Below are 23,440 nucleotides of genomic sequence, written 5' to 3' on the forward strand. Positions count from 1 at the left end.
CAAATCACTGCCGGTGCAATAACGACTACGAGCACGACGTAAACTCTGTTTACGCGTATACATTGCATTCAATTACTACGTTTACAATTACATGCGACACATCGTCCGTAAGATGAAAACCGAATTTCGAAAACAGTTTTTCGGAGGTGTTACAATGAGAAAGCGGTTAACGAAATCCGGTTTTGTGAGCTCCATGTAAACATGTTGAATGTTTTATCAATAATACTTTATGGCTAACGACATAACGGGGATTATTCTATATCTCAACCCAGCAAAATGTAATGATTTCGTTTAGGATGTAACAGCAGAGAGTGTTGCCGATCGACCGCACGGCTTAGTTTGTTACGACGGTATTTGTTTTAAATGGATGAATCTTTGATCAGTTAAAACTTATAATGCGAAACTGGAATATACACATAAAAATATTCTTTGTAGGCCATTCATAAAATGAGCGCATAAATATTGCCTCTGGTTTACAGCAGTTCTGAGAATTCTACCACAGTCACTCTGGTTTTATTGTACTGTGGTTTTGGGCCACAGTTTTTGCTCAACGTACTCTCTGGGCGAGGTGACAGTTGTGTTTGTTAATATTTGGAGTGTATTTGTTAATTGATTAAAGACGTCTGCTTGTTGTGCAGACGAGAGATAGAAGAACCAACGCATCTGACAGTACGTCTTATATCATCATCGTTACGTGGTATAGCTCTTCGTCCAATCATTTGCGGTAGCAATGTCTGTCTCGTCGATGGAAAGTATCCTTTATTTTTATATTGTAATGTATTTGTACACAAAAGTTTGTCAACCAAACTACTGTAATCAACATTCACATGTATTTGTGTTTTCCTTACTTTAAATGGTTTTTATATTGTAATGTATTCGTATATCATGAGACGTACGATGACTCATAATCACATAGGGCTGTATTTATGCCGAGGAAGTTAGTTGAACATTTCGTCGCGATTGCATGTTAGATGGAATTTTCTAAGAATTTCCATGTTTGCTGCAGGTATAATATTTTCAAACAAAGAACAGTATGTAAATTCCAGCAAAAATGTTGTCACATCTTAACTTGATATTAAAATTAAATAGAGTGAACAGTTATTGTCGGAAACATTGTGAAGATGGGATTGGTGAACTTATAGAGAGAACTGTTTTAAATTATCAGGAAGTAGGCGCATTGAGTGCTATTAGTCTTTGTAACACTTTCATAGGCACATTGGTATGTGCTCTATGATTGCTCTAGGTACCTACATCAAATGAGAAGAAGAAGAAGGTGTTGCACTTTTATTCATCACATACGTATCAGAATTTATGGTTTGGAGAACCGGTTCAGCACAGTAATTCATGCTGCCCTAATTGTGCACCACACTCTTGTTTTCACACCTGTCAGAAGCACTGGATGTAACTGATCAGGATTTTTAGAACTCTGTTCTTGATTGTTCTTTGAGGTCACATACTCCAACAATTGCAGCCATGCTTAAAAGTGAGAGAAAAGTCTTTTACAATCAACCTCTCCACTGCGCATAGTCTGCAATAGTCAGCTGCAACAGTTTCTTAGCTGGTCAGGTGATTTCCCTCTGTTACTTTGTGCAGTTTCAATTTCAGTTTGTGCACAGCACTGAGCACATGCTGCCGACATAACCATCTGAAGTGTCAAATGGTGCACGATTTTCTCAGACTGGGCTTCTTTTCAAGCCACTCCTGATTCAGTTAGTGTGACTAAAACATACCCATCTGCCAGAGTCAGAGGAATGAGTGTGTGCTGCAGATGGAGCCTATGTCCCTGGTATTAGTTCCCACGCAATGCCAGATGCAGCATGTGCTTCATACGTGAAACACAATGCAGGTAGTGTAATGCATCTTTCATCTCTCTTGTACTCGATATTTGACATTGCAAGTAACTATAAGGTCTGTATCAGGTCAATTTGTGAATTATACATTGTACACACAATTGTTCAAAGTGATGTCCTCAAAGACTTCATGGTTATATGTATGCTTGCTTTACTGTTTGCGCTGAGATAAAAGTCTGACCATATTAAGCAGTATACACGACTAGTTTTTGTGCCATCCGTAAAACATCTTTATTATTACTGTTGCAATATCTGTCCATATAGCTGTAACTTACATGTTAAAACGCCATTTCAAGACAAGGAGGTGTGCTGCCCTCCTGTATTAAAACCGCCTGGCAAATTAACGATGAAGGTCATTGTGCTGGCCAGTTTGTACATGGTTTTTATGCCGTTTCCCACACCCCATTAGGTGGCCACTGGTCTGTTAGCAAAGTCCCACCTCACCTTCACAGTTCACGAACATTTAGAAAACTTTTGCCCACTTTTATGTGAATAACACTGCATGCAGACATCTAGGTTATACATATTCCATCCTGGGGGTGACAGACTGGCAACAGGAAGGGCATCCAGCCACCCATTAAACTAGCCATGCCAGATCTGTAAAATCATGTCAGCCCTACGACAATGTGGGACAAAGGCACAAGAAAAAGGAAAAGATTATTACTGTTGGGATAAAATGATAATTTAATTAAGTGTAATTAGTGGATTACAGAAGTGTCCAATTCCAGCCATCTGCTTTGATCCATGACATCGTCAATATGGCAGAAATGGCTATTCTAAGTATCTACAATATCATGCCTATGACTTCACTCAGTACACCCGGTAACAAACACAAAAATGCATGTAAATAAGACAATAACATCTCTCTCCAAAAATACAATCAAACTTATGGGACAACTGCGCAAAATTGGGCGTGTTAGGAAAAAAAAAAAAAAAAGAGAGAGAGAAAGAGAGAAAAAACAACCCCATGATCCCAAAACAAAAAACTGACGAACAAAAAACAATTTTTCAACATTCCAGTACCAAAACACCAACACCTACAAATACGAAAATGGGAATCAGTCATTTACCCACAACTACAACTACGAAAAATAAAACCAAAGCTAGAACAATCCTCAAATCAAACATCCCTACATAAGTTAAAACACATTCAGTACATCATAAATACACAGAACATTACAACTCGAGAGAGAGAGAGAGAGAGAGAGAGAGAGAGAGAGAGAGAGAGAGAGAGAGAGAGAGAGAGAGAGAGAGAGAGGGGGGGGGGGGGATAAATACTTCCTCCACCCCCCCTCACCCCCCCACCCAAACACCCACATACAAAAGTTAAATGTCTTACCACACTACAAATCAATAACATCTAACGTAAACACCAAATATGTAAACAAAAACATTGATGACTCATTGAAAAAACTTCCAAACTTTATGTTGAAACCACAGACACTGCCAACGACTTCACACATCCAACAACAAGGCTCAAATAAACCCAACACACACACCAACCACCACCACCACCAGAGGTCAACACGAAACATGATGACATCTACAAGCACAACCAACTCATAAACACTGTGCTGTAATGACGTCACGCACAACAACACTCTTACATCAAGGGTCAAAGCAGATGGGTGGAATCGGACACTCCCATTGGCCCGTAATCAGTTTTGGTGTGATTCATATAATGAGTTTGAAATTATCTGATTACAATGTGTATTATGGGTAACAGTGATCAACAATGGTTTTTTCGGTCAGTAAAGTTCCAATATTTATAGTGTAAGTTAAGGTCACTGATGTTGAAAATGTCATCCATTTTTATCAGATTTACTCTAGATTTTTGGGATACAGTGGGCTCCCTGTAATCTGGAAGTGAGATATCTAATGCACAAACAGTGCATTTTATTCCAGATTGGGAACTACTTGTTGACTTGAGAGTGGCTGAAATAAGTGTAATAGGATATGTTTGTCACTTCCACCTGGAAGTACCAGGATTCTGCATTAATCAAAGATTCCAGTGAAAAACGTTCAGGATGACACTATAAATTTATACCTAATAATCAGTCACATACAATAAAAGTGAAATACAGAATGAGGACAGAACTATATGGATACACAGCAAACTGAATTACATTGTAATAACTACTTTATGGTAAAGCTTCGTGTGTATAGTTTTCTTTTAAGTGGCTCATTAGAATAGACTCATTGTAGGTGCCAGCAGTCGTCCATCACAATATGCATATCCCATCTACCATGATACCTTACCTCTATAACTTTTATGTTGTGGTGAAACATATTGCATTGTCCTTCGCTGTAATCACGCAGGTTTTCAGAAAATTTGTCAAGATGACTATAGAGAAAGTGTACTTGGATGCTCATATTACAACCCCAATTTTTTAAAAATTAATAACATACTCCTCATAGTCGCTTGTTTTCCTGTTACCCTAGACGTTTTTGGCAGTTCCAACAAAAACACACCAGGCAGAAGCTCCTGTATCAGTCACAGATTGTGTGAAATTTGGATCATTGGTGAGTTTCTGATTTTGAAGACAATCAAAGGAATTAGCCTTCAGCTTTGCATTTCTTAGACCATAGAGTGATTCACAAATGTATCTGGACCAACTGCCATCTTTAGTCAAAGCTGCAACAGGTTGCTTTATCAGTCCTAGGTTGATATGAAGAGGTGGAAGTATGATGTACCTTTTGTCAACCTATGGCTCATTGATGGCATCTCTCCACACAGTGTCATATTTTTCCTCGAGGGCCATGTCACTTTTTCCCAGTGTTCTTGGGCTGCTCTGCTATCCTGCATGCAGATGATATAGGGGTATTTTGCATGTCCAGCTTTCTGGCCAAGCAAGAGATTTACTTTACTGAGATCAATTAAACCACTGGTGCTTCTGAAAAGAGAACTTTTGCCTGACCATTTTGACATTTTTGTATATTTTGGTAATTTGTGTTGAGTGCACAGTTAGCAGACTAGCATAATGTTTACTGATATGCAGTAAAATGCATTTTAAGCTTTTGATGGACCTGTTGTGGTCAGTATCCCAATTCGTGGAGTAGTCCTGAAATGTTGCAGTAGGGCTATAAAAGTTCATCATCTTGACCAAAGTATTGCAGAAGTTGCTTTTCTTGTCTGATAAGCTGTTATCTTAGCATCTGGTTGTAGACAGTTTTTATCCTTTACTGTTGAAACTAGAACTTCGGCAACTGACGTCTCATACTGGATCGTTCAGTTCTTGGTGGCTGAGGTGTTGTGCATTTGTCACATTCACTTCCACTGCTCCCATGTCTATGTGTTGCATTTTTTCATTGTCTGAAAAGGGTACATCAGGCAATTTAGTAAACAGTGGAGACATCTTCATTTTGCAGCAGAGGTCATCTTGCAGATTCAGAATCTGGGTCTTCCCACTTACGGTTTTTGTAACTATTGAACCCTTTCACATTCACTACATAAAATAAGTCTTCGTGGTGTTTCATGGACTCTTTGCACACCATAGGCACACCGAAATGTAAATGTCATTTTGCTTCATTTTTCCACTGTCTTAAACACTCCACATGTTTTCATACATTATGGAGATCTCCAGCTTATCTTGGTCTCTAAGCTGTACCAAAATAACAGAGATCTGCCTGTTTCACAAAGTCGGTGATTTTTTAACTGTGATTTGGCAGTGTATAGCCTACTTGCGCATGTGTAACAAAATGCATGTGGGTGGTTTCACCGACTCAGCAGGATGAACTCATTTTTTTACCTGCACAAAGGAAAAAAACGCTAATGCATGACAGTGAGTGGATTCAACACGTCACATGTAATAACCGTTCAAAATGCTTAAGTGTGACAAAACCTAAGAATACACAGCATGAAAATTGTGCATCTGTAATCAAATGACACTGATTGAGTAGTAGAGTAAGTAAACATAGGATATGTATTTGTTGCCTCAGAACAGTGATACCGGATAAAATTACTTGTGAACAAAAATTTGAGACATGGATTTGTGGACACTTTAGGATAATCCTTACGCACATGATTGTATAACATCCATAATGTCTTGCTAACTGCTTTGTATTTTATAATGCAGTGGAAACGAAAAATCAATGCCGGCAATGTTGCAACAATGATGCGTAAGCTGTTTTTACATTAGTTACATGATGATAACCTTCACTGACTGATTTGTGTGTTCTGAATGTTGGTTGCACAAAATCACCTAAGATGATGCTAAAACAGCTTTCTAAACAAAATTTTGACCAGTCACCAGTCTCTTTCTCAGTCCTATGTTCAAATATACTGATACTTGGTCACTATAAGTTTATTGCCATGGAATCATAAAATATTCACAAATAATGAAAAAATATATGTTTGATTCATGGACAGATATTTTTGTAAATATGCTGTAACATTTAGCCACTTTAAAAACATTGCATTGGTTCATTCAGTAAAGTGGTGAGTGAATAACAGCTTTGTTACACAAATCATCTTAGAATTTGCATGTTGCCATTCAGAAAAAGTAAGCAGTCAAGATCAGTGTGCTTGGGGTATGATTTGAACCTGTTACCTCTCAATTATTAGGTGGTCTCATTCATAACTACAATTATGTTTTCAGATGTATACTAAATAATAGGCAGCATTTTTCAATACTGTATATGGAGAAGTCACAAAAATAACTTTTTATCTGTAATGGAAAATCCACGTGGAATGTAACAATACGAGAGAAGGAAAGTTGCTACTCACCATATAGCGGAGATGTTGAGTCGCAATAGGCACAATAAAAAGATTCACACAATCATAGCTTTTGGCCATTAAGGTCTTCGTCAGCAGTAGAGACACACGCGCACGCACACACGCGCGCACTCACAACTTGCACTCACGTCTGTAGTCTGAGAGCTGGTAGTTTCAGCTCTCTGAGATTGCAGACGTGTGTTGGGGATGTGGACAAAAGTGAAATTGGACAGAATTTTGAACCTTCAGGCTTCAGCATCTTTCAAGCATTTAGGAAATGTTCCACTGATAAGTCTGGTTACACAAATAACGTAAAATGTAACTACAATAAGAGGCACACTGTTTAATCAGCTTGGATGATATATTTTCATAGCCACTAAAATTTCTTAATCTGAAGAATTTTATGTTGGGCATTACTTCTACTGGAGTAGTGAGGGTTATACGTGCATTACTATAGTTATAATAGAAGGAAACAATCCATGAAGGAAAAATATACCTAAAAACAAAGATGATGTGACTTACCAAATGAAAGTGCTGGCAGGTCGACAGACACACAAACGAACACAAACATACACACAAAATTCAAGCTTTCGCAACAAACTGTTGCCTCATCAGGAAAGAGGGAAGGAGAGGGAAAGACGAAAGGATGTGGGTTTTAAGGGAGAGGGTAAGGAGTCATTCCAGTCCCGGGAGCGGAAAGACTAACCTTATGGGGAAAAAAGGACGGGTATACACTCGCGCACACACACACATATCCATCCACACATATACAGACACAAGCAGACATATTACTATAGTTATTTGTACATGACTGGTCTGAGATAGTCCATGGCGGCATCCACTGTCCCTGAAAGCCGCGTCTTTTCAGTAACAGTTATCAAGTGCTTTATTGAAAATTTCAGCAACAATGCACACATCTATTACTCGCGCATCATTTACTCTTAATGCTATGTGCCCCTCTTCATCTCTGGTTCCACTAGTCTTTTCCTTCACTGTATCTATCAAAATCTTTTGTTTGTTATCTGCTCTGACTACCTTTTCTGATTATACATTTGCTCTGATGTTTGTAGTACTATCTTCAATATTTTGCAGTATGTTTTGCAGTGATCTATAGCATTTGTATCAGAGCTATTTCTGACCAATCGAGATAGTTTCCTTTTTTTTCCAGTACACGTGTGCGAATTAAATAACTTTTTGCGAAAGTCTACTCCATTGAAGAAAAATACTTTCACAAGTATTCTTAAAAATGATAGCTTTTACTCTAATAATATTTGTATTAGCACATTAATGTTAATTCATAATTTTTGTGGAATTTTACAACTTGGTAATGAGCTATATGAATATAAACAACATGATGACCCTTTCTTTTACATTTAATATTACAATATGTGTAGCACAACAACAAAAGCAATCAGTTTTTGACAATAGACCTCTCCAGTCCTTTTCCTTCATCTCCCTTCCTTCCCTTTCAACCCTTCTGCCAGTAGGAGGAGCCACTGGCTCCAAAACCTTGCATAATTATAGCCTTCTTTTATCTGTGTGTCCTGCATCTGGGTGGTGAATACATTTTCTCTCCAATGTATAAAGCATGATTTTTGCTCGTGCCGTGGATTTGTTATGTAATCTGTTTACTGTGAAGAACATTTTCATTTTTGGATTATAAATGGCGAAAAGTAATTTATTTTGGTTTATCTGTCTTGAATGTGTTACTAAAAACAATGTGTAGCTGAATCAAATTTGAATATCTGGATGCAGCCTTAACAGATCACAATAGAGCATTTGTTCAATTTAAAGTTTGCTGTCAAAGAGCTTGAAAGAAACTCAAAAAAATGTGAGAAGGAGGAACGAGTTGAGAAGACTAAATGTAAAAAGGCCATCCAGAAGGGCAATATGGAAGGAGCACGAATCCATGCTGAAAATGCTATTCGGCAGAAGAACCAGGCACTCAACTACCTCCGGATGAGTGCCCGAATTGATGCTGTGGCCAGCCGTGTACAGTCAGCTCTCACAACCCGACGGGTAAATGTTGATTTTAATATCATTTTGTGAAACTGTGTATTTGATCCATCATTATGAACAAAATTCATAGCTGAGGGTCTTACTCGGAACAACCATAGACTACTGGTGATAATAAGGTTAGTCCTTTTTTGGAATTAATTCAGCTAAAAGATAATACTTCTTGGATCAACAACATTCTGTGTAGTTCTAGAAGGTGAGTACTAGTTAACTTGATTGATGTGATTGCTCAGTAGACAGTTGTGCTGTAAAAATTTGTAATTTGGCCATTGGATGTGTAAAGCAAGCTATCCACTGAAGGAATGTGACACAATTCATACATGGCATGAATCTGACAGCTATGTGGCAGAACTATGCATGTCTTTATTCCATTTTTCTGCGGTATTCAGAAACACATTCTGAGCTTTGAAATGCCAGATTCTCTTAAGACCACGTGGACCTTTGTCAGAATTGAAATGACTTTAGCGTAGGATTGTTTTGTGCAGTCTAGCTCATTTTCTATATTCTGTTTCATGCAGTATAGCTCACTGTCTGTATTCTCAAAATATCCTTGTTCATCTCACATCAGTGTTGCAGAAATGTTGACGAAGCTAATCTCAGTAAACAGTGAAGCACGTAGCATTATGCGAGTAGTACCAAATTGCAAGACTGACATAAAAATTGGCATATTGAATTGACAAGTGTATTACGCGACCACCCTGAGTGTGGTTTTTAATTGTTGTCTCGGGTCAAAGGAAGTGACACACCCGCCTGCTTTGACTAGTGACGTAATGGAATAGTGGTATGTGACATCACTACAATGTGGAGTTTTCGAGTTGGTTGTGTTTGTAGATGTTGTGTTGTTGCATTTGATGTTGCCCTCTGGTGGTGGCTGTGGATGTGCTGAGTTTAACATGTGGTATTGGGTTCATTTAAGTTTTGGTCGTCATTGTGCTAATTGGTTTTGAGTTTAGATGGTTGGCGCGGTAACATAGGTTGAAGAAGTGTTTTCAGTGAGTTAGAGAGAGAGAGAGAGAGAGAGAGAGAGAGAGAGAGAGAGAGCGCACTAATTTCTTAGGTATGGATATGACAATGAATTTCGTGAGTGTATCGTTATCGTTCTGAGATGGGTGATGATATGATGTCTGTCATAAAGCTTCTGCAGATGTTCGTTCTTCTTGCTGAATATGGCGCACACTTGCATGTGTGGGTGTGTGGCCAACCTAGGTGTGTATTTATGGTAGGTCAGTTGTGTTTCAATTGATGTAGCTAATATGGGGTATTTGGGTTTGTGAATTGCTGGCGTTTTGGTTCCACTTTACGGAGTTGTAGGTGTTGTGTTTTTTCAATAGCTGCAGTTTAGCTACATAGGTCAAGAGAAATGGGGTTGTTGGTGCTGATTTTTTGATATCTGTAGCTGCAGTTAGGCTATACAGGCCAAGGGAAATATCAGAGTCCACTTTTTGGGATTGTAGGTGTTGATTTTTTGGTATTGATAGCTGTGGTTGAGCTATAAAGGTCAAGGGATATGTCCGATTCCACTTTTCTGAGCTGTAGGTGTTTTTTTTTTTTTTTTTTTTTTTTTTTTTTTTTTTTTTTTTTTGTATTGGTGGCTGTGATTGAGATATATAGGTCAAGGAAAATGTCAGATTCCTGTGGTTTTATTGGTGTAGCAGAATGCTGTAATTTAATTTTTTTTGTATATTATTTGTTTTGGAGTATATCCCTGCTGGATATTACTTATAAAATTTTTCCAAGTTTCTGTGATCAGAATTCATGAATAGCTTGACGGTGAACTAGGCGAATATCAAGGAGGCTTTTGTTCAGGGCGAAGCTGTCCTGATCACATTATTAGTCTCAAATGGATAATGAAACATCAATGGGTCAGGAATAAGAAGCTGGTGATCACCTTTGTCGATTGTAAAAAAGCCTACGATAGTATGCATAGTGAATCTCTATGTAAATTCTTAAAGAATTTGGTTTACGTGAGAAGCTTGTCAACCTTGTTGCAGTCACCCTTTGAAATACCAAAGCTAGGGTGAAGATCAGAAATTAATTCTCTGAACTTTTTGAGATTCATACTGGCCTTCGATAAGGCGATGGATTGTCTCCATTATTGTTCAGTTGTGTGCTGGAGAAAATTGTGCATGAATGGAAAAGATATACCCACCATCTGTTAAGATTGGAAGAAAGATTCAATTTAACTGTCTTGCATTTGCAGATGATTTTGCACTGTTAGCAAACAATATAGATGAAGCAAAGGTTCAGATAGAACAACTAGAATGATTAGCAGCAAAGGTTGGATTGCAAATTTCATTTGAGAAAACAGAAATTATGCCCAGCTTCCCAGTTGACGCATCCCGTAAGTTTAAATATCTTGGTGAGATTATCACCTGGAATGCCAGTGAAAGAGCATCAACAGAAGATAGTAGAACATTAAAACTACAGCGAGCACAGAGAAACACATGGCCAACCTACAAAAAACGATCTCTCTCAATAAATGCTAAATTTCAATATTACTCCTCCGTTGTTAAACCAGAAGCGACATGTGCAAGTGAAACACTATTCAAACCAAATACTCAAGCAGCAACTGACAAATTGCTGAAAGTTGATAGAGGAATACTCCGAACAATTATCAGTAAAAAACATCAAGTTAATGGGCAGTGAAGACGTTTGCCCAATTCAGTAGTGTATAAAGAAAATGAATCCATTATTGATACAATGCAGAAAATCAGGATTGCATTTTTTGGCCACATATCTCGCCTACCAAATACTAGAATCCTGAAGCAACTTTTTGACTACTTCTGGAACAGTAAAACCAAAAACATCAGGTTTAAAGAAGCAAAAATTGATCTGGGTGAACTGGACATCACCACACGTCAAATTCAACACAGAGAAGAGAAACTTCTTCTGAAGAACAAATACACATGGCTGACATTCAAACCATCAGAATGGAGGAAATATGTCATATCTGCAGAATAACGAGCAGCCAGATCACAGTGAATGAAGTAATGTTGGGAAATAAAGAAACTGCTGACTGCTAAGACCTAAACTTAATCATTGTAGACTGTTGTATTCTGCTTGATTTTAGTGCTCCAATGTGGATGTAAACTATGTTTTGGGATGTTGCGGTGTTTTTTTGTTTTTTATTGTTATATATTTAGCTTGTCCCCATCGTAAACCACCAATTTCCTGTGGTTGTTCCATTAGTTTAGTTTTATTTGTGGAGTGAGACATTACTGTGTCATTTTTATTTTTCTTCGTGTTTGTTGGCGTATGTCTGTAATGACGTCATTGTCATTTTGTATTTGCTGGAAGAAACCGTTTCTGCCATAATGATGAAATCATCAGTCAAAGCAGGTGGATGGAATCTGATGCTTCTGTAATCCTGGTATCTCACACTGTCTTGGCAAATTTCAGTGTACATCAGAAACAAAAAGTTTAAACTTGTAAGTACACAGAGCAGAATGTAAAAGTCTAATAGATGGATGTTAAACATTACTTGCTCATCTGTCTTGATATAAATATGATAAATTCAGAATGCTAGTCTTTGACAGTGGTGGATTTATTGTAAGATGTACTTTGTCCATACCCAAAACTTCATTTCCTATGTGTGTCCCTGCAACATACTGAAGTGAGAAGTAAAATTTCCTGAACAAAAAAGTAGGGAACCCGTTACTTAATCCACACTAATATTATAAATGCTAAAGAGAGAGAGAGAGAGAGAGAGAGAGAGAGAGAGAGTGTGTGTGTGTGTTTGTGTGTGTGTGTGTGTGTGTGTGTGTGTGTGTTTTTTAAGTTTTCACGACTAAACTGCTTGAACAGATTGTGATGAAATTTGGCATGGAGATAGATAGCTTAAACCCTGAGGAGGAACAAATGCTAATTAAGGTGGTGGTGGTGGTGGTGGTGGTGGTGGTGGTGGTGGTGGTGTAGTAGATGTAGTAGTAGTAGTAGTAGTAGTAAACCCCTAAGTGGTTGAAGTAGGGAATGGTATGTTTTTACACCAGTGTACATAAACCATGTTAAAAAAATTGTTCAATTTGTTGATTATTATGCACTTATAATGTATAACTACTTTAATAGAACAATGCATAGGTGTCTGCTCCTGCCCATCACCCTCTGCATATACTGCTCGACAGCGATGCTACTCGTTATAACAAAACTACTGATATATGAGTGCAGCTGTGGGTATGGTGTGGATAGTGGTAACTGAATTGAAATAATGAAAAAAATGTGAGGTCATCCACATGAGCATAGAAGGAATCTGTTAAATTTTGGTTACATGTTGAATCCCACAAATCACTTCCACTAACTATTTAGGGATTACTATTATGAATAACTTAAATTTGAACACTCTCATAGATGATATTTTTGGCAAAGGGAACGAAAGACTCTGTTTTATTGGCAGAACAGTTAGAAGATGCAACAGGCATTCTAAAGAGACTGGCTACACTACCGTATTTACTCGAATCTAAGCCGCACTCAAATCTAAGCCGCACCAGAAAAATGAGACTCGAAATAAAGGAAAAAAAAATTTCCCGAATCTAAACCGCAGCTGAAATTTGAGACTCGAAATTCAAGGGGAGAGAAAAGTTTTAGGCCGCACCTCCAAATCGAAACAAAGTTGGTCCATTGTAATATGAGACGCAATTCAGGTCGAATAAATGACGATACAGCTACAGTAGTTTGGTTCGAGCCGTAAGCTTAGCAGTTAAGCTTTACCAGGTAGCCATTGCTATGCGTCAGGCGCTCCGTCCTTATTTATACGGGTACCCTTTGTTTTTCACGTGCTTCGTCTGGTTTGGATTGATTGCTTATTTTTCTTTGATCTGATAATTGCCGTTCTCTTTGTTATAGGTGTTTTCGTCACTCTAAGCTGAAAATGCATTACTGTACTGTGTCATGCATTGTTTGTCGCATTCCGATAATGAATGTTCACGACCTGTCGCCGCTCTCGGCATGGTTTGATTTTGTGCGTGCTACAGCCGCTTACAATAAAAAAAAGAGAGTAATTGTCTCAGTAGCGTAACAATGGCAAGAGACTGCTATTTGTTGTTATTTACACTGCTGCTTTCTTTGATAACGATCAACAAGAACCAAATAATAAACTGCATATGATAGAAGATGTTCTGAACGAGAGTTTAGCAACAATTTTTCTCTGTTTGAAAATCTTTGCAGACACCTCTTTAGTACATTATTTTCTGCACAGAAATTAGTCACCTTAGATTTAAAAATCTAGTCAATTGCCGCACGCGCTTCATTTCTGACTGTATCACTGTTAGGCATAAGAATAATACGAATATGAACATGACATATGTGTATACTTCCGCGTTTGTGTTATCTCACTCTAGTTTCGTAGTTTATTAGGCAGACAGGAGTTAAATGAGATAGCAGCAAACACGAAACAATACATGGCAAAATGTTTATATTCGTATTATTCTTATGGTGAAGAGAATACTGCATGTGATTCAGAATTCACAAAAGTTCCCATTAGCAACCATCTCTTCTCACAAGTAGAAAAAAAATCAGAACGTAGAATTGGCCATACTGACAAACATCGCAAACGGTCTTGCCAGTTGGATTTTCGTAGTGCATTGAAAAGCTGCTATATTCGAAGATGAAAAATACGGAATTTGTATTTACTTCGTTGGATAATGTATGAAAATGCAGTGGACGAAATTCGGATCGGAGAAAAAAGCTTGTCTTCCATCTTTTTTTTTTAAATTTATTTACTGACACAGAGGTTTTGGCGCCAGTATTTATCTTTGTGCCTGTAAAGCATGCCTGTGTAGCGCTACATATATTCGACGGCAGAAGTTAGTTGTGGCGGCACCTACCAACATATTTCAGAACTTCCGATTACTTTCCACTCGATTCTAAGCCGCAGGCGGATTTTTGGATTACAAAACTGGAAAAAAAGTGCAGCTTAGATTTGAGTAAATACGGTACACTTTTTCAATATTTTCTGGAGTATTGCTGCATGTTATGAAATCTGTATCAGATAAGAGTGATGGAGGACACTGAAAAAGTTCAAGAGAGAGCAGTTCGTTGTGTATTATTGCAAAATAGGGGTGAGTGTGTCATGGACATGATATAAGAATTTGAAAGCCTAATTTCTGGAATTGTTAAAGTTAATGTGTATGGTAGAAAAGTAGGATGACAAACTAAGGATCTTGCATGGGGCAAATGATATCACAGCTGACTTTTCTGCTTGTATCCACTCACCGTTTCTGTCTGCTGGAATGAGTGATCATCTTACAGAATTTTCTTCCATTCATGAAATGGGCTTTGCTATGTTGTGATCACTGTAGTTACTGGTTGAAAATGCCAAGGACAAAACTTGCTATTAGAGGGAGACACGAGCAGTGTCAAGGATGTGATCCAGATGGCAAGAAAATTGTTTTACAAGCAACATGGTGTGTGATGATAGGTAAAGGTCTTTGTCTGATTAGAATGCTGCACAGATAGGGATGATAAGAGAAAGCTACTCTGTTTCATAAGGGAAAATAATATTCATCCCCAGAAATGTTGATAAAATATTCAGCCATCAGGGAAATGGCGGAACCATTGGTAGGTGTCAACATACAGCCTGATATTAATTGCTCACTCTAGGAAAACTCTGTTTGATGGCTGATGTGAGTAGCTGTTACACAGAAATGGAATCATGTCAGTTGGTACTAACAGCTTTCTTGGTACTGCCAACTTAGTTGACAACTTTGTGTTTGGTGTGCATACGTACTAATAAACGAAACTGTTATTAGCATCAAATACTGTGTATGTCTTCTGTTGTTATTATAGTCACAATACCATAATTACACATAAACAATATGACCTAAAAATGTCTGCATGTTAGTAAATAATACTGAAAGATAATGTTGGTTGCAACTGGAAACAAATGAATGTCAGGGATTATACACTTCGCTCTTCTGTCCAAACAGCTACTCTCTTCAATCACTATGCTGAGAGTCTTTGACTGAACAATTATTGAGCAGATGTGAAAGAATATGCCAAAAACTATTAGATGTTATTAAAAAAGAGAAGGGTGATTTTGACAAAGTTTCGTGCTTGAATAATGAGAATTGATTACAGTGAGTAGCTAGTACCTTGAAAACTGTGCAAATGATACAGTGGCATCCTTTTAGTTAATCCTCTGATGGTACATCAGGAAAACATGACACATAAGGTACCATGGGGACTTCGTGGACCCCACCTCATTGCAGTGCGTAAAAGCGGCTGTGGGAGCATGGTGACATGCTTAGCAGAAATAAACAAATCAATAATTGTGTTCTTCAGGTTATACAAACATCATTTTAGACATGCTACAGAAAATATTTGTACCCATCTACAAAATAAAATATTGACAGCTCTGCCAAAGCCATGAATTTGTGATGACAACTTAAAGTATCTTATAAACGTTATCCTTACCACTGTAGAATGGCTCATCCTTCGCAGTTCATCTTTACCATGCTGCCGTGTTACAGTCCCCTGATGGACTGACGTGTGCCATGACACGATTTGTGCATGAAGATGTGCTCCCCACATTTTTAACAATCACCCTCTGATGTCGAACCGTATTTGTTATAAATAGTTGCGTGCACAGTGTTGTTGCTTACTGGAATTCATTTAATAGTTCTTTTATCAGTTTCACTCCCTCTTCCGTTATGTGGGGGTAACATCTGTCGACTCCCCAATTTCTGGCCTGACCACAGCAGATGATGTCATTGTGGACCCTTTATCTATCTGCGACACCTGGGGCCGCTATTTTGCTGGGATTTAGTCCCGACCACTATCAATCTGCCTTCCTCCCTTGGACACGAGTGGAGGTCGCTTGGGTGATATCCTTCTCTCGGAATTGTGAATGTTACAATGCCACCTTTACTAAGAGGGAGGTAAACTATGGTCCCTCTTCATCCCGATCTTGGAAGATGTTCACATTCAGATGTTGCAGCACCTTACTCTTGTGGGCAAGCACTTTCTACTTTGTACGTACAGTCTTATTTAGGCTGATGGCTGGCATGAGGACACTGTCATACCCATAGCTAATCCCGGTAAGAACAAACACCCCCCCCTTCTAGCTACTGTCCCACCCTCTCACCAGCTGTGTTTGCAAGGTGATGGAATGTATGATTCATGGCTGGCTGGTTTGGTGGCTTGACTCTCATGCTCTACTAAACACTACACAGTGTGGATTATGAGCATGCCGTTTTGTAGTTTTGACGGTCTTGTAACTTTGTCAACCCATGCCATGAACAGTTTTCTGCAGGAATACCAGACTGTGGCCATGCTTTTTGATTTGCAGAAAGCCAATGACATCTGCTGGAGGACTGGTATCCTCTGTACTCTCTACATATGGCACTTCAGAGGCTACCTGCCCATTTCCATCAGGAATTTTTAAGACAGAGCTGTCAAGGTATGTGTGGGTTCGGTCTTGTCAGACACCTTCATCCAGTCCCCCAGGGGGTTCACAACTCTTTTGTGGATACGTGTGTGGCGAGCATGAGACCCGGAGCTAGTGCAGCTCTCTTTCCTTTCCGGGCTACATACCTTCCTTTTCCACATCCCTCCCCGTTTCCGATCTCCCTCCCCCCTTCCACACGCCCCATCCCTTTTCCTTCTCTCTCTCTTTGGGAATATGTTTTGTGCCTATGTCTGGAGACGGATGCTTATGACTGTAAGATGTAGTGTCTCTTCTTTGCTCTCTATGCTGGAAAGCCTCTGTCCTCCCTTTGTCCTTCAGTTTTCTTTGCCTCTTCTCTTTACCCTCTTCTCCACTGCGGCGTTTGAGACCTCTCTCCTCTCCTTTCCTTTTCTTTGTTCGTCCTTTTCTCTCTCTTTCTTCCCTGTGCGTGTCTGAAGGCCGACCCGTGCATTCCCACATGTAGCCGGTGATGGTGTAAAGTGTAATTCCCCATCCCAGGTAGACAAGTAGGACACGTACATACCCCCTGGTAAAAGCCAGGCCCAAGGAGGGGTGAATGCCCGACCTGGTACCTTCTGAATGTGCTGATTGGTCCCTCCATATGTTTCTCGAGAGGTGTGACCTGAAGTGTGGACAATCACCTATGGCGGGAGTGTCCTCATAGAGGAAGAAGCGCGCCATTGGAGATGCTGTTAATCATGGGGGTACTTTTGCAATGGTTTTCTCTACTTCAACTTCTGCCCACAAGAGAAATCTAGATGAATCTCAGCCACAGACACTTCTTCCATAAGTGCCAAAGTTCGTAGTTGTTTCTCAGTCTGACGAAGGTCAAGACTTCTCCACAGTCGACCCTTTCATTGATGTGATTCTTCAGTTTCTCCCAGCGAAATTTAAGAATCACATCATATATCTCTACGGGGAGGAGATGTATCAACAGCATGAAGAAATTAGACAAGCTGCACCCCCAAAGGAGCCATTTGCTGAGTGCTCTTGCTTTTCTGAAGAGGTGTTGTGCCGATCAGGTTGTGCCAAACTTTGCTAAGGTCATGCATGACATCGATCCTGCACGAGCTAAGAGAATTAAGAAGCATGCTAGCCTTGCCTTGGTTCGTGAAAGGATGCACTTTACCAGTCGCAGCCTTGTGTACAACTCCCAGGAACTACATAAACTGCATATACAGCTAGCCAATCATTTTAATTCCGGGTCCTGGGATTGGATTGATGGTGTTACCTGGGTGACCATTGATTCTGCATTTAAGAAGGCCTCGGGACATCAGATATATCAATTCTCTTGTCTCTCTGACAAACCATTGCTGGAGGCCCCACGCAAGATGGTCATCAATCTCACGGACACTGAGCCGACTGGGGATGCAGTTTCTGTTCTGGAGAAGGGATTTACAATTTTGCTCCCATGCCGGTAGCGGACATTGTCAGTGCAGTTGGACAGGTTGCTGCGTGACTACCACCTGTAGCAGCTGAAGAAGTACGGCAGGAAACCTGCCGTGTTCTGACGAGAACTAAACCGATCAAGTCGAATATTGCCAGCAGGAAGAGGGCAGCCATTCAAGACCTGAGACAGAGCGATGAGATTGTTGTCTTACTGGCTGACAAAGACAATGCTACAGTTGTTCTTTCCCATAAGGATTGCATTGAGAAGATGCAGAGCCTGCTAAATGACGAATCTTACAGGTAGATCAATGCTGACCCCACAAAGAAGGTGGAGAAAAGGACTAGGCTCTTCTCAAGGATGTGGATTTACCAGAGGGTGCCGCCAAGAAATTGACACGTCAAGGACCTGTACCGCCAAGACTTAATGGACTCCCTAAGTCCACAAAGAAGGGGTGCCATTACGTCCAATTGCAGCAACATTAGGGCACCTACATATTTGCTGATCAAATACCTGGCAGAACTACTAAGCCCTTATGTGGGTAAATGCCCTTATCACATGCGTAATTCTGTGGATTTCGTAAAACGTCTCAACAACTTCAAGCTGAAAGACTCAGATATCCAATTTGACAAGAAGACGACCGACCTTATCAGGCATGTTCAGACCTCCACGTATTTTATCTTTACTGGAGAATAATATGAACAAACAGGAGGAGTCAGAATGGGGAGCCTACTTTTGCCTGTGCTCACGCAGTTTCTATGTGGAGTATTTTGAGGAGGAAGCTTTGGCGTCATCCAAATGGACACGTACTTGTTTTCTCTGGTATGTGGATGACCCGATCGTGATCAGGCCCCATGGAAAGGACTAGCTCTTAGACTTCCTTACACACCTGAACTCCATACACCCGAACATCAAATTCACTGTGGAGACTGAAGCAGAATGAAGATTACCATTCCTGGATGCCATGGTCAAAAGAAGAGTGGATGACAGCCTGGGCCACGGGGTGTACAGGAAGAAAACGTACACCAACCTGTATTTGCATGCGGGTAGGTGCCACCGCCCTTTGCAGAGAAATGGGGTGCTAAAACCACTAGGGCACAGGATGCGCACCATCTATAATGCAGAGATCGTTGCTGAGAACATCAGAGGCACACTCATCTTAGGTACTTCAAGTCGGCGGTCGCAGAGCACTGTTTGTCCTAAAATCACGAAATGGACTACCGACATACCAGGGTCTTGGCACAGACATCTAAATACTGAGATAACGTTATTAGAGAGGCTATCAAAATTCGTACCAGGGACAGACTCATCAACCGAGATTGCAGCTATAACCTCAGCAAGGCATGGGTACCAGCATTGAGTCTAATTAAAAAGACACTGAGCAAAGAAAACAAATGGGTGACCAGGGCAGACGAGGCAATTACACCGATGCCACCACAAATGCTGACGCTAGCGTCTCAGCAACCACAGACCGCTGGGAGAACACCTTGCAGGGGCAGGGGATTTAAGACGGCTGCCCACCCTCAGGAGCTCAGTTCATCAGCGCACCTGACTATGGCGACATGTCTGATCATCACAATATTGTGCCCGTTGGACACTATGGACTGGCAGTACACCCGTGGACTGTTTGAGCAACCCTTTCATTATTCAGAAAGGTGTTGACGCAATTGTCTTGTTCCCGATTATGAAATGGCACTTCCTTATTAGAAACAATCAGTGCCCTCCAGGCACAAAAATTGCTACGAACTACACCTTACCTGTCCAGGTGGAAGTGCGCCGTACTTTAAATTCATTATGCAGGGTGGTTTGAACCCACTCACTTGATGGTTTATCTAACTAGGACATACAAAATTACCTGTCTGACCAGGGTGTGATGGCTGTACATAGTCATGGAAAAGTTTGACAAGGACTTGGTACTTACCCGTACTCTCTTCTTGACGTTTGACAGAGTTCAACTTCCATCAAACATTTAAGCGGGATATGAGATCATTTCAGTTCGCCCTTACATCCTCAACCCATCGGCTATCGGTGTCAGCAGTTTAATCGTACTAGCCAGTCGTGTTCCAATCTGGCCAAATGAGTTACATGTGGCAGGGATGCCCATGAGGGTGATTGTCCACCTCTATCCCCTCGTTGCATCAACTGTATGGGCGACCACACTGCTTCCTCTAGAGATTGCCCTATTTTCAAAGATGAATGAATTATTCAGGACATCAGAGTGAAGGAAAAGGTGTCCACATTTGCTGCTTGTAAGTTATCGGCCAGTAGAAAGCCCACTGTACTCCCAGGGGGTAAATATAGCACTGTCCTTGCATCTCCTCGACCTACTAAGGAGGTAGCCACACAGACCTGAGATCTCGCCTAGAGCACCAAGGTCGTCAGATTGGCCAGCCCAAAGATTGCCCGTTCAACTTCCCCACTATCACCTATTCACTCTAAGGATCACCTTCAATTGGATCCTGCTAAATCATGGGCCCCAAAATTGGATGCCTCGATTTCCAAAAAAGAACGTACCCGCAAAGATTTTTTACATACCCCGACCTCCCAACCATTGATTCCTCCCTCCTGTCAACATCCTGCTTCCAAGAAAGCTCCAAAGTTCCTCTCCTCCGCCATGGCAGGTCTCATCTACAGCGCCACCCAGTGGCAGCCGCCCTTGGCCGTCTTCCATGTCGCCAAGACGTACCACTGACAGCCAATCAACCAGCCGATCACTGTCGGCAGGAGATGCCTCCGAGCAACCTATGGAACAGGATCTTCTGCCTTTGGCTGAATACCATTCCACACCATCAGCCGCCGGCTCTCAGCGGTCGTTGAGTTGATGGCAACCATGGTGAGAGTTTTTCCCTTTCCTGTCCACCCTGTGTCAATTATCCATTGGAATTTCTGCAGAATTCGCTCCAATTGGGATTAATTGTCGATCCTCTTACGATCCTACTCCCCGGTCGTTTTCTGTCTTCAGGAATCAAAGCTACATCCCCATAATCATTTTCCCTTCCCTCATTTCCAATCGGTCCTGTTTGATCTCCCCTCTGTTGATGGCACTCCGGCACACGGGGGACTTGAGATTCGTCTCCATGATCTATCCATTATCACCCAATCCCCTTAAACAGTTCCTTCCACACTGTCGCCGTACGTCTTTCCCTGTCTGGATACATCTTCTCTCTTTGTACTGTATACACTCCATCGTCCGTACCAATGGCAACAGCCAATCTCCTTCATCTCCTCGCTTAGCTCCCCCCCCCCCCCCCCCCCCCCCCCCTTCTCCACCCGTTTTAGCTGGTTGGGAACTTCAATGCCCACCAATGGACCAGCCTTCTTCAGTGATGTCTTCAAGGATGTCTTGATGTCTTGATTGCTTCCACTCATGGAGTATTGAAACCAGCTTCTGATTTTCTCCCAGTAAGACCATCTGCGTAAATTTTTGGCATTGTCCGGAGTTTCCTCCGCTTTCCCTATACGTAGGTCCTGTTGACCTTCCGTTTTGCGGATGTTGCCAGTTTCTTGGGACTTATGTTTGACAGAAAACTGTGCTGGACTTCTCATGTTTCATATCTTTTGGCTCGCTGTCTGTGATCTGTCAGCACCATCCGTGTTCTGAGTGGTACCTCCTGGGGAGTGGACGAGTGGTTCTCCTATGCCTATATCGTGCCTTAGTGTGCTCGAAATTGGATTATGGAAGCATAGTTTACTCCTGTGCACAGCCATCTATTTTTCGGGATCTCGACTCTGTCCACCACCGTGGACTGCATTTAGCATCTGGAGCTTTTTACATCAGCCCCATGGAGAGCCTTTATGCTGATACTGCTGAACCTCCGCTGTCCAATCGGCGAGCTGTCCTACTGAGTCGTTAGTTAGTCTTCCATGCCTGCCCATCCGACCCACACCCTTCTTTTCGACGCCTCCTTGGATTTAGGGTATGCAGGCTGCCCTTCCTCTCTACTACCACTGGGAGGCCGCTTCCGTCAACTGTTATGTTCTCTTTCCTTCCACTTTGTGAAAACTTTATTGACAAATGAGGGTACGGCGCCACCTTGGCTTCGTCCCTGGACCTGCCTTCTCTGTGACCTTTGTCAGCTCCCAAAGGGTAGTAACACCCCCCCCCCCCCCCCATAGTTTATTGTTGGACAGTTGCTGCTCTGTGTGCCCAAATGGAGGATGCCACATTTATTTACACTGACGGTTCAAACACCACATTTGGTGTTGGGAGTGCTTATATTGTTGGTGACACCCCTAATAGATTTCGGCTTCCTGACGAGTGTTCGGTTTTTACTGCGGAGCTTTACTCTGTTCTCCAGGCTGTCCAATACATCTGTTGCCATAAGCGGCTACAGTATATTATATGCTCGGATTCGCTCAGCTCTCTTCTCAACCTCTAAGCTCTTTATCCCGTCCACCCTCTGGTCCACCGGATTCAGGACAGCCTCCACTTGCTCCACTTCAGGGGCATCTTTGTGGCATTCCTATGGCTTTAGGGCATGTTTGTATCCCTGGAAATGAGGCAGCTGATATAGCGGCCAAGGCTGCAGTCTCTCTTCCTTGGCCAGTGCTCTCATGGTTCCCTTCGTTGATTGCAGAGCATTTTATGTTGTCGTGTTGTTTTTTTATGGCACACACATCGGTCTACATTTCCAGATAATAAATTACGGGACATAAAACCTCTTCCCTGTGCTGGACCTCTTCCTCCTGGCCTCATCATCGAGAGGAGGTAATTTTAACTAGACTCTGGATAGTCTAACGTTTTTCGGACGACAGGAGACAGTGTGGTATTGGGTTGCAAGGCTCACACGTCTCTCAAGTCAGTTAAGTTGCATGTTGTGTGTAGCCGATCCTCTTCTCTGGGTAATCAGCTATGTCGATCTCCCAAAAGCTGCTTCTCCGAAGACTATAGCTGGTTAAAGGAATTTATTAAACTACTTCTCTATCCTTGAAATAATGTGGATACTCGTAGAAGTTCAATCACTTTATATTTTCAACTTCCACAAACAACAACTTCGGCAAGCTTACTTAGTCCTTAAACATTAGACTCATTTACACATATTCAAATATCATTTGTTTGATAACCAAATAAT

At 41.0% G+C, this 23,440-nt stretch overlaps 1 protein-coding gene across 1 annotated transcript in view; it reads left to right on the forward strand.

The window, feature by feature from the left end:
• The first annotated feature begins 470 nt into the window (after positions 1-470).
• Positions 471-23,440, forward strand: part of LOC126100478 (charged multivesicular body protein 1b) — a 44,106-nt gene continuing 21,136 nt past the window's right edge. Inside the window, exons 1-2 of the mRNA XM_049911086.1 lie at positions 471-752; positions 8,339-8,583. Of these exons, the coding sequence (XP_049767043.1) occupies positions 731-752; positions 8,339-8,583 (267 nt within the window). The 5' untranslated portion in view covers positions 471-730. The remainder of the gene's footprint in view (positions 753-8,338; positions 8,584-23,440) is intronic.

This window comes from Schistocerca cancellata, chromosome 9, assembly GCF_023864275.1.
Source record: "Schistocerca cancellata isolate TAMUIC-IGC-003103 chromosome 9, iqSchCanc2.1, whole genome shotgun sequence".
Taxonomy (NCBI): domain Eukaryota; kingdom Metazoa; phylum Arthropoda; class Insecta; order Orthoptera; family Acrididae; genus Schistocerca; species Schistocerca cancellata.